This window comes from Nestor notabilis, unplaced genomic scaffold (genome assembly GCF_000696875.1).
Source record: "Nestor notabilis isolate BGI_N333 unplaced genomic scaffold, ASM69687v1 scaffold3729, whole genome shotgun sequence".
NCBI lineage: Eukaryota > Metazoa > Chordata > Aves > Psittaciformes > Psittacidae > Nestor > Nestor notabilis.
In genome coordinates, this window is record NW_009944898.1 from 3,881 (window position 1) to 16,059 (window position 12,179).

A 12,179-nucleotide genomic window follows, 5' to 3' on the forward strand; every position below is an offset into this window, starting at 1 on the left:
TCTTCTGACTCCTGCGTCCAGCTGGCACAACTCAGGCACCCAAGTGTTCAGACACCGTTTTTTTTGAGTTCTACTTTGCTGCAGTTACTTATATTCAAAAGTCAAACCCAACATTAGCTAATCTCCAAACATTTATGTGTAAGGTGAACATTTTGCTTACATGGAAATGCAGGCAGAGGCATAATAGAGGTTCAGAACTGGAGTTGAAATTCAGGGACTCTAGCCTTCCAATTCTACCGCTTAGTTGGCCAAAATAAATGTCCTGCTCTCAGTATCTCTTAGACTTTATCAAATTTATTTTCACCCAGGATTACTGCTGTTTAATAAAGTGAAGAAAGTACGAGACAGGTAGTGTTTCCCAGAAAAAAGCACCAGATAACTGCAACATCACAGACGTCTGACAAGTATCTTTTTTTTAACTTCTGTAATAGGATGAGTCTGGCTACAGCTGATCAGCAGCCTTCAATATTTATATTTTAAAAATAAATAATGGATGTAAAATCTCAGGTAACAGTGAGCACTATGCCATGGTGAGAGGCAGTTAACCACCATTGTAGCTGCAATAATAATATGCATAGGGGAATTAGATTATAATAAACAAAAGGACCAAGTCACTGCTGAGAAGTGGGATGAGGTAAGTGGAATTTTTCTGTTGATGAGTTATTTGGCTTTGCATACACTGCTGAGCTCTGCCTATGAAATGATGTGGATGTTGAGTTACAAATTTGTCCTCAACAGCAAAAGAGTTCTGCTACATTGTGTGTAGAAAATTACTCTCAGCTGTCTTGCACCTTCTCTGTGTGCTCTCGCTCTGACTGAGTTGTCATGTCCTGTAGGTGCTGGTCCTCTAAACAGAACAGCAAAACAAATTGGTGATTTTGCACCTGATGCCACAGATGCGAAATGGTTTTCTCCTAAAACGTTTAACAGTAGATGGCAGCAGACACTGTGGGATGTTCTGCACCTCTCTAACCCAGCTGATTGTCCTTTTCTTTTAAAGGTTGTGTCATAACAAACAAACAAAGGTGTATCTTCCAGAACCTCCTTTTCCCCATGCTGAGGTAAGTAAACCATGGTCTTGCTGTTTGCTAAGATCATAGTGTGTTTGGGTTTCTGGAACACAGATCTATGTGGCTCTTGCTTTTCTGATGAACACTTCTACAGCTATTTAAGTTTTGTGTCATTATTCATGCAAGTTTGGGTTTTTTTCCTTTGCTTTCTGTGATTAATTTGGGAGCATGGGGGAGGAATGAATGATGGTGTTCCCTCCACTCAAAAATTATCATGATGTTTATTTCAGCATGTAACTTACATATGCTTGCCTGCTTTACTTCCCCCACAGAAGGCTATGTGGTGTACACATGGTTGACTCTTTGCTCTTATCAGACTGCAACCATGAATATTCTCTTTGTCCAAGCAGTTTATTTCAAAGTCTGTAAAACTAAGAGCTTGTTAACAGAGACAGCTTAGTCATCTCAGCATCTCCCTAGCTGAAATAGACACCATGTTGTCTGCTGCAGGAGAAATGGTATCTTGAAAGAGAGGTTTGATGTAAAAAAGCTTGCAGCACCGAGTGCCGTCTTCGACAATTTTAAATGAAATTACTTGAGCTAGCATCTTAGTGAAGCAAAGAATAATAAGGTTCCTGTCTTTGGGGGGGTCTCCCTGCAACCCATGTTGAGGGGATCTTCTCTGCAACAAAATAATAATTTAAGGGGAAGTTTTAGCCAACTAGACATTAAATAAACATAGCATAACTCATGCCTTCAAAGTTATCTCACATATCAAGAAAGGATGTGAACCAATAACAGTAAATGAGAGACTGGCTGGGAAGGGAAGAAACAGGACTGAGAAATTTAGCTAAATTCTGCTCCTGACAGACAGCCATTTGGGACATGCAGTCTCAGAAAACTGTCTTTTAGAACTCTTTGATGTGCAGAGTGGCAATTACAGGTTTAAAAGTCCAAAGATTAAATGTTTTTTCAGGAATTGTTTGGGTTTGGTTTTTTTCCTCTGAGACATTGAGGGACTTGTTCTGGAAATTGCCATTGCCCATCACATATATCACCTGTAGGTGCTTCAGAGGCATTGTTGGAAGTACACCTGACCAGAAGCTCTGACTCTTTCCAGATGGAAAGGGGGATAGAGCACCTCCTGTACAAAGACAGGTTAAGAAAGTTGGGGCTGTTCAGCCTGGAGAAGAGAAGGCTGCGTGGAGACCTCATAGCAGCCTTCCAGTATCTGAAGGATGCTGGAGAGGGACTCTTCATCAGGGACTGTACAGATAGACAAGAATACAAGACTCTGTAGCCATGCTGCTGGCTGTGCTTTCTAATTCCCCCTGAATCTCTGCTTTCTGGGATGTCCTTGTTTCAGTGGTTTCAGTGACAGCCTATGTTCTACCAAGTACATTGTTTCACATTTTAGTTCACAATATGCTCTGGAACTGGCAGGTTTAAATGAAAGCCCTTCCAAAAATAAGCCGAACATACAGCTGTCAAAGACTGGATTAATTGACCCATCTTATATGATGGGTCTTTGTGTTTATAGAGTGATAACTATGTCCTCTAATTTTTAGGACATTTTATATTCTCCAGAGGCCTGTTGATAATGAGATTTTGCCAAATTATTGTTTAGCTATTGAAACATTCCTCTGTGCTTCATGTGCACATCAAGGTAATTATCTAGGAAATGACTCACAGCAGTGGATAACAGATCAGTGGATAACAAAATGCAGTGCACAGAGGGAGTAACATGCCTGTTATAGGTACAGCCTTTGGTTGACAAGGCCAAATCATGCAGATCATGACCCACAAACCCTGGGACATATTATCATGAGATGCACAAACAACTTTATCCAGACCCATGGATATCTTTGACAGGAAGCCATGCTTAGGCTTCTTACATTTTTACCTAAGGGTTGCCTTAAATGGGCTGAATAACACAATACTGTGAATGCACATCCTTGTGGCTCACAGACTATGAAATGGCTGTAGCCTTTAGGCATTTCAGCACTGAGCTGCCATCTGAAGTAAGTACCATACATTTCCCCTCAATTCAATTAACTAAGATTGTGTGTTTGGGTGTTCACTTATGTATGCTGCTGTATAAACACTGGGAAGTAGAGTAAACACTGGGAAGTGGGAGTAACCTGGGCTACTCCCATTCCCTGATGGACAAAATGGGTCTCTTCATTGCTAATTCCTGATACATATTGGCTTGTCTTGCAAGATCAGTTTGTATGGTGGGAGGCAGCAGCCCTAGGCATACAGCTTTCAAAAGCCTGGCTTAGTAGCAAAACCAAAACAAAGTAATACCCAGGCAAAGAAAGTCTGAGGCTGCTATTTCATTTAGTGCTTTTCCTACGGTCATAAATCACTGAAGTTTAGACACGTGTGAGAACACCAGATCAGATTGCTTCTTTTTGTTCTGTAAGAGACATGGGCTGGTTTAGTTTAATTTTAAACAAAGCGTACTGAGATTTATATAGATGATTCACATTAAGACACCCATGCTCACCAACACAGTGCCAAGACGTCTATGTCAGGTCCCCAGTGCTCAGCACCTGCATTATATTCCTTGCTGCTGTCCTCTGAGGGACAGCTGCTGTCATTCTTTTATTCCTGTAATGCTCAGCCACCTCAGGCTGCACTCCAGTTTGAATGGTACCTACAGCTGGTTGCAGTTTAATGCTGTCCTACTGTTTCTAAGGCATGGGAGAGGAGCTGGGTTTCTTTTTTTTTCTATGAAATACAGAGTTGGAACGAACAGTGTAAATGGAAGGGCAAAACCTTGCAGCCAACAATGTATGTTTAACTCGCATGTGAAACATCTTATATAACCTTTTTTCAGTACAGTCTTTAACAAATGTAGTATTTATTCCCTGGCAGAAACCCTGTCGTGCCTGTGCCCAGAGTATCCACAGTAGGCTCAGCTGCTATGATGTTTTAGTGTAATTTTACCAAGCAGAATGGTCCTAACACAGACCTAGCCTGAATAACCTGCCCATGGCCATACCATCAGTCTAGGAGGGAGCAAGGACTTGGACTAAAGGCTTCCAGTTACTAATTTAGAACTTTTGTCAGCAGCCAGCCTGTTTGTCTTTGGTGAACACGCGCTTTCTAAATCTGTGAATCCACAACCTCACAATCAGGAGCTCTGCTTACTAGCACTTAAGGGAATTTTTAATGAGTGTCAGAAGCAGACATCGAATGATCATTTCTCATGGCCAGGTTTTTAGTGGAGAATTGCCTTACTTTTTTCAAAGTAATGGTAGGCTTTTGCAATGTAACCTAGACGGAAATTGCCCATCATGAAAAGACGTGCTTAGCTGCTCTGTTGTTGGAAGAAAATAGGGAATTACTCAGACATGCCTTTTAGTTATGAGCAAGCATTAATAACATGCCTGGCATGATACATCAGAAGAGGACAGGCCAGGAAATAAGCTTCTAATTATCTACAGAATAAGTCCAGCCCAGCATGCTGTCTGGTCCTGAAATTCAAGGTTCCTGTTTTTGTTGTATAAACAGTAAGATTTAAAAACAAACAAGAAAAAATAATCCCCCAAATTGTCGGTACAGTTTTTTGCAGCAATGAGTTCCAGTGGTGCCTGATGCGTAGTATAAAAGAGCATTTACTTCCTTTAATCAGTTATGATTACATTTCACTTAACAATCCCTTCATTATTGTTACAAGAGTAACAATACGAAAGTATCTTCATCTTCTCTACAACTATTTTCATTTTTAATTTTTTTCTCTATTATAAGTTGTTTAAAGCTTTTGCTGTCTCTTTGCATGGAATTTTCCAGGTTTATTTTTTATGTTACCTGTTTTGAACTCATTCCTTGTTCTGCTGTACTGAATAAAATCACACACACTGTTCATCTCTGCAGAGAACCCAAAACACTTCTACTTTTGGTGAGGCACTGGAATAGGCTGCCCAAGGAAGTTGTGAATGCTCCAACCCTGGAGGTGTTCAAGGCCAGATTGGACAGAGCCTTGGGCAACATAGTTTAGTGTGTGGTGTCCCTGCTTATGGCAGGGGGGTTGGAACTAGATGATCTTAAGGTCCTTTCCAACCCTAACTATTCTATGATACTACTCCCTCCTCATTACTTCCACTTTAATGTTGTAGTAGGTGTTCATCATGTTTCCTCCTGCATGGTAACTGCGTACAATTTTTTTGGGTGGCAGTTTATTTCCTAACATCCAGTCCAAGTGAACAGGGAATATATTTTCTTTCAGTTAGGAGCAAAGAATACAGGCTTAAGTGCTTTAGGCTTGTAGGGATGGATTTGGACATCAGTTCCTACTAGCGTTGATATGAATGAAGTGCCCAGATTCTTACACAAGCTTTTGAAGTCTCATCTGCAGCCTTTTAGCAGTGCACAGGTTAAAAGAGCTTCTTCTAAAAGGCATTTCTCTCTGATGACTGGGGTGAGAGTTGCTGTGACTCTGCTGGAGGGAGTTAGGATCTGGAGCAGGACTGCTGTACATTCCAGCCAGCAACTTCTCGGGAGAAAAACTGTGAAAGTGGAGAAATAGTTAGGGAAAGGATGGATCACAGTGTGGATGCCTCCCCTCAATTTTTCACCAGCATTTTCTGTGATGGGGAACAGAGAAGGAGCTCAATCAATCTGCAGTAACACTGGAAGCTTCTGCAGAGTTAAAAACTAGAATTCCCAAATGTTTGTGAATATAACAGGCTGGCCGAGGGAGGTGGTGGCTTTCACTTCCAAGGCCCTATATCAGTTATACTTTAGGATCAGCTGTCTAAACAGGCTTAGGTTTAAGCTCCACAATGCCTAGCTGAAATGCTGTGGAGCATAAATCCATAATTTGTTTTGTTTAGAAATGTTATTCTGGTATCCCAGAACCAACTTGCGGTATTTTACCAAATCCCTTGAGCACATGGGAATGTCCCATCCCAACACAGCCACAGCTGAGGAATCAGCCATCTTCCCAAGCATTTTAAAAGGAGCCATGGATTGTACACTCTGCACCATCCCTTTTGTGGAGGTAGAGACTTTATAAATGAATAGCTGGAATTGTTCTAGCAAGATGAAATGAGAAGTTTTCTGTCCTTTTCCTTTCTGCTTGATCTTTAAATAGATGATTTCAGGCTGTAAGATAAGTGAATCTAGACTCCTCTAAATGTCAGCAACAGAAAAATTTGAGAGGTAATTTATATTGATCATTATTTGTTAGTGGAGGAAGAATTTGGATTTACTGTCCTCTTGTTAAGGATTCTGCTAACAACATCTAAGAGAAATGGCTCTGAAAAGCCTCTTTTTCTGACTCAAAAAATAGCCAGGGCAGGAGCAATATTGATTCTGTAGTGTTAAATACTAGCATTTGTCGCCTTTGTCTTTGATCCCTTCTCCATATACCAGTTCTTGCGTAACACACTCGAAGCAAAAAATCCCTGGAGCCATGCGATTCTATAGTATTATGTTTTGTCTTATAGTATGATATAGAATTAGGCCCCTGTTAGTGTTGGTCTTACAAAGGGAGGTGAAGTAATAAACACATCACTCGTTCACTGATGAGAAACGTATTTGTTCAAAATTCTGGATCCAGAACACACACAACCAAAAACACACACAGAGCAAATAGCTGTGCATTTTGGCTCACTTCAATAAAGGGTACACAAAGGCTCTGGAGATTCATCCTGTTTATAGCAGTAGTTGCTGACCCTTTAAATCAAGTCTACTGCTTTAAAGGGATTCATAACCATTTGGGATTTAGGGAAAGCACAGCTCTCCTCAGTCTCGGTTCAGTACTTTACCATCCTCTATCTTTTAAGCTTTCAGTCAATAATGGTCATTTCTGTAGAATGATGCTCTGAATGTTGCTTCTGGCTTCCAGGAATCAGTCCCATTGTGAAAATACTGGTTAGCTAAATGCCAGGCATTGGTTTTAGCCCCATCTTCGTACAGGTTGAAGATCTGAACATGACACGGTAACAACTGTTGTGTTTATACAACCTGTCTTTATCTGTAGATATAAAAGACCTCTACAAATCACTACAAATTTAGCCCCCTTAATGATTTGTGAAATTTCCTGGACATGTTTTGCAAATTCAGCTCCATATATTTTTGACTGAGTAATCAGGAGAGACTTTGCTCTAAACACTAAAACCTACCAGCTGCTTTATCACTGGAGTGAACAGAATGCCTTTAAACTTGTTTCTGTAGCCTTTCACCCCTGCCAAGTCCAGCAGTGAGAATGAGAGATTGTTAGTATGGAGCTTCAGTAGACTTACAAGAAATGATCTCACAAGATAAAAAGAAAACATGGAAAAAAACCAAACACTACAATTCAGGACATGGTGCTGAGGATTCAGTATGTGTCCCTTTTCCCTCCTGAGTTAGCACCCCAGTTAGAAACAGTGCAGCACAGTGATGCGCTAGATGGTTTGTTGCTGGAAATAATAAATAATTTAAAATAAAAAGAATGACACAGTAAAAAACAAGATCCGAAAAACTGGATTAGAGATCCTTTGTCTCTCTACAAAGTAATAGGAAGGGATTTGAAGCTTCCATAGTGTTTTGAAGAGAATACAGCTTTAATGTTTATAAACAATGAACATTTGTATAGGTATAGTAGTGAAATAGGCTGTTAAGAATGCTTTTGCACAGCGTACTGCTCTCACACCTTAGTAAAGATTTAAATGCTTTGATTATATATCAGATACGTATATAATTCTAAGGAACCTGTGAAACAAGATGCTGGAATAACAGTTTGTGATTTTCAGAAGTGTGCTACATAGAATCATAGAATCACAGAATGGTTTGTGTCAGAAGAGACCTTAAGGACCATTCAGTTCCAACCCCTTGCCACAGGCAGGGACACCTTCCTCTAGACCAGGAAGCTCCAAGCCCCGTCCAACCTGACCTTGAACACTGCCAGGGATGAGGAAGCCACAGTTTCTCTGGGCAACCTGTGCCAGGGCCTCACCACCCTCATACGGAAGAACTTCTTTCTCATCTCAATTTCTCAATTTCCCCTCTGCAGTTTAAAGCCATTCCCCCTTGTCCTGTCCCTACAGGCCTTTGTCAAAAGTTCCTCTCCAGCTTTTCTGTAGACCCTCTTAAGGTATTTGAAGGCTGTAAAAATGCTTTTCGTTTATCTGTCTGGTGGTCTCTGACAAAGTTTTGCTCTGGAATGTCACATATCCCATTTAGTATATGAGGTAGAAATTATCCCTTTCTTCCCGTTTACCCAATTGAAACTGCATTTGCAACTTCAATTTTGAGGCTTTTGGCTTCATGGGACCATTTCCTACCCATACTTTTAAATGCCAGTATTTTATGAGATCAGCTTTGTTTTGCCCATTGTCTGCTAAACTGCAGTTTTTATTACTGAAGCTAAGTTTAGATTCTAAATATTGCACTCCAGATGTGTTAATCAGAAATCTTTGCCAGTCTTAATTGCAGAAATGTTTTCAAGATTCAGTGCATATTAACTGCCAGAACAGTTATCGGATGTTTTTTCCGAATTTCCCTTTTGCAGATTAAATAGGAATTTGGTATTAGTAGTAAGCTGCAAAAAGTTTAGTTCCCTGGGTAATTCCTCCATGATCCAAGGATTCACGTGGCAATAACGGGTTGTGTCCACCTGCAGTTTCCATCTTACATCAAACCCCAGAAGGAATCACACAATCCTGTGCAGGAAGGGACCTCAAGGATCATCTGGTCCAACCTTTCTAGGCAAAGCATGACCTAGACTAGGTGGCCCAGCACCCTGTCTAGTTGAATCTTAACAGTGTCCAGCATCGGGGAGCCCACCACTGGACAGATACCAATCCAGTTCCATTCTAGCCATTTAGGTATGGGACAGCAGTTACAAAGAGGACATGTGGGAAGTCAGATGCAAGATTGCAGCAAAATACTTGCTGTTAGGAACCTGAAGGAGACCAAACTCCAGGAAACAAAGGAGTGTGCAGCCAACTTTCTGTTACTGAAAGGGTATTGATGATAAGTTTGTACATTGTCTGTTCTAGCACCAAAGCGTATCTTCAGGTGATGGCAGTGAGAAGTTGAGTAGGGTTGATACTTTTGCTCAGTGATGCTAAATTCAATTAAGAACCTAATTGTGTAATAACCTTAAGTTCTGAAGTGCTTTGTTGTGCGTAAGTTGCTAAAAGGCTTAAAAGAAGCATTAGAATTCTCAGCTTTCTGTTCATTTCCATGTAGGCACACTATCTTGAGTTAGATCTACCATGGTAAAATGTAACAAACAAAAGAGAATCTGGAAAGATGAATTACATCTTTGAGAGACCAGAGGAGCTGCTTATCACAATGTTCTTTCTTAGTTCCTCTTTTGAAAATCAAGTATGTTACAGTGAAGAGCAATGTCCTGAGTAGCAGGTTTTTCTGCGAGAAAGGCGTGATACACACATCAAGTTATGACACATAGTGAAGAGCATTCTGTTTGCTAATTAGTCCTATCATCTGGGGTTCCATGGCACAACAGCCCCAGGAACGTGTTTACTGAGCCCTGCATATGGGAATTCTATATTCTGAGCCATGTTGCAACTCCTGGCAGGAGACAGCAAAGTATGGTGAGATCTTTGATGAACAGTCCCACCTCCTTTAAAAACCAGCTAACAAAGGAATTACTGTTCCTCTCTTTCACACTCTTTTATCACTCTTCATGTTCTTAGTTGTTCAGTGTGTGATTTTATTATGTTACATTGCATACTCTTTAAGAAAACTGTATTTACTGTTATTTTCAGGCTGAGGATGGTTACTTATACCTGCCAAGAAAATACTTGCAAAATATTGCATGTAAGTGCTTAGCAGACTAGTCTATTAAACTGGTTTTTAAGTTGAACCTTGCTTTGCAGAGTAGAAAACAGTGGCAGGAGAAAGAAAGCAAAATTCTTCCTCAAAAGCACCTTGATAAACTTCCCCACCTTAGTAAAGAAATCTGTTCCACCTGCCTGGTTGGTTAGACTCAGTTTGCCAGCTCTAATCACAAGTACTTGTTATTGCTTAGCTCATTGTTAGCAGTAGTTTCAGCAGTAGTTAAAGAAGAGCAAGTCAGTCTGTTCTTTCATATGGTTTTTCAGAAGACTTACCTTTGTGTGAACGCATTACACCAGTGAAACTCACAGCAACATACTGCTGAAGGCAAAATTGCCTGGTACTACTGTAGTGCAAGAAAACCAGGTTAAACATCAGTGCCCAGAGCTCTTTGTAGACCTGGCAAATAGGAAAAAGTAGCTTATTTTGAATTTGGCAGCTGAGCTTTCTGTTCACTCCAGGGAAGTCTAAGCAGGGAGTGTTGGCAGTTCTCTGTTACTGTACTGCTGTACCAAAGAAGTGAGAGCAAGGACTTGGAGGCACCTGGCCCCATACTCTCACTTCCTTTTCATAACATTTGGGGACAGTCATGACTAAATTTGTTGGAAAATCTAGGGGATATGCGGGAAGGGACTCAGTAATGAGTTAGAAATAAACTGTAGAATATTTATAATCCCATGTAAATAAACACACTGAACAGAGCAGAGGCATGAAAAGTTTGTAATGTCTGGATTTTTGTTTTTCTTTCAGCTCATTCAGACAAACAAATTGAAACATTATCCCAGCATCCATGGAGACTTCAGCAATGACTTCAAGCAGCCGTGTGTTGTTTTCACTGGACATCCTTCTCTTAGATTTGGGGATGTGGTTCATTTCATGGAGTTATGGGGGAAATCTAGCTTGAACACTGTTATATTCACAGGTAAGTAAAATGCAGATATCATTATCAAATTAACAAGAGGTTGTGCACTCCCGATAAGTGTGGCCACATCCTAGGGGCTTTACTCATTTGTTCTGGGGCAGAAGTTTATGACTTCAATGGGAGCTCATCTAAATTAAGACCCCAGGATTGACTGTAGGGAGAAATGTAATTATTGTGCCATTTAATTCATTTTAGTCCTGCAGAGCCAACCTTTGCCATGCGGAGCCCATTCCTGCCATTTCTAAGCAAAATCTCTGTTATGCACAGCAGTAAAATGCTTACAGGAAATTAATTTTTGTATTAAAAGTGGCTGGCTGCAAGTTAAACCCAGGCAAGAGCTAATTGGTGCTGTTCAGAAAGGAGGAACACTTCTCCATATTCCATTAGAATCACATACCTTTCCTCATCCATCCTCCTGCCCTTTCACCAAAACCTCAGGAAATCACAGTTTGTTTCCCATCACTCCTGACCTTCCAGGTAGTTTCACGAGATATGCCCTAATTAAAGTAATAGGTAACACTGCAATATAGATATGCATTGTCTTGGGAAAAGGGAATTCTGCTCTAGAATGGAGTCCAGCTGGGACTTCAATTAAAACCAGGGTGCATACACCCTTTGCTGGGTTGTTTTATTTCAGGAATCACTAGGAAATTGGTGGCATTAATCATGTTCTGAATGTACTACCCACCATCAGTGAGAGTGTCAGAAACTGGCCTCTACTGGCAAGAACTCTCATTTTGTGCCTTCTTGAAGGGAGAGGTAATTGACCTTTCCTTCTGTGAAATACAGAAAAAGAGGAGGCTTCTATTAAAACATGGTCCTGGAAAGTCGTTAAGGCATCTGAATGGCCATCGTAACAGATACATTAGGTCATGGTCTTTTGAGATTCACTCCAGTTTATACTTCAAATTAAACTGTAGGTGAGATCTGCTTTGGTTGTCATGACCCTGGAGTGCACAGTGATTCCAGATGCTTGTGATGGTTTTGTTTCCTAAATTCATCTATCCATGGCTTTTGGACTCTGTGTGTAGGCATATCCACTCAGTGATACGTTCCTAATTCTTTATGGCTGTCTCAGCTGGAACAAAGACACATGGTTTAGGGGTGGACTTGGCAGTGTTAGGTGTATGGTTGGACTCGACGATCTTAAGGTTCTTTTCCAATCTAAATGATTCTGTGATTAATGTCTACAGAAATTCCTAGCAGATTAAATTCTTCTGTTCTCAGTAACTCCAGTGGAAATCTGAAGCACCTCCATTGATGCCCAGGATTTATTTTATTTAATTATGTAGCTTCTCCTGTCGTAAGATGAATCTCTTGTGATTATGAAAGAATTGTGGTCCATTGAAGCAGTGTGTGATAGCAGATGATGTTCTAGCTTTTCCTGTGAAAGACTCCTAGCTTCTAGTAATTAGGACCTTTAAACTTCAGGCCATCCAGTGTTGTTA

At 40.6% G+C, this 12,179-nt stretch overlaps 1 protein-coding gene across 1 annotated transcript in view; it reads left to right on the forward strand.

The window, feature by feature from the left end:
• Nucleotides 1–12,179, forward strand: part of INTS9 (integrator complex subunit 9) — a gene marked incomplete at its 5' end in the record, with an annotated part of 35,006 nt that overhangs the window by 1,785 nt on the left and 21,042 nt on the right. Inside the window, 2 exons of the mRNA XM_010022631.1 lie at nt 1,001–1,061; nt 10,560–10,731. Of these exons, the coding sequence (XP_010020933.1) occupies nt 1,001–1,061; nt 10,560–10,731 (233 nt within the window). The remainder of the gene's footprint in view (nt 1–1,000; nt 1,062–10,559; nt 10,732–12,179) is intronic.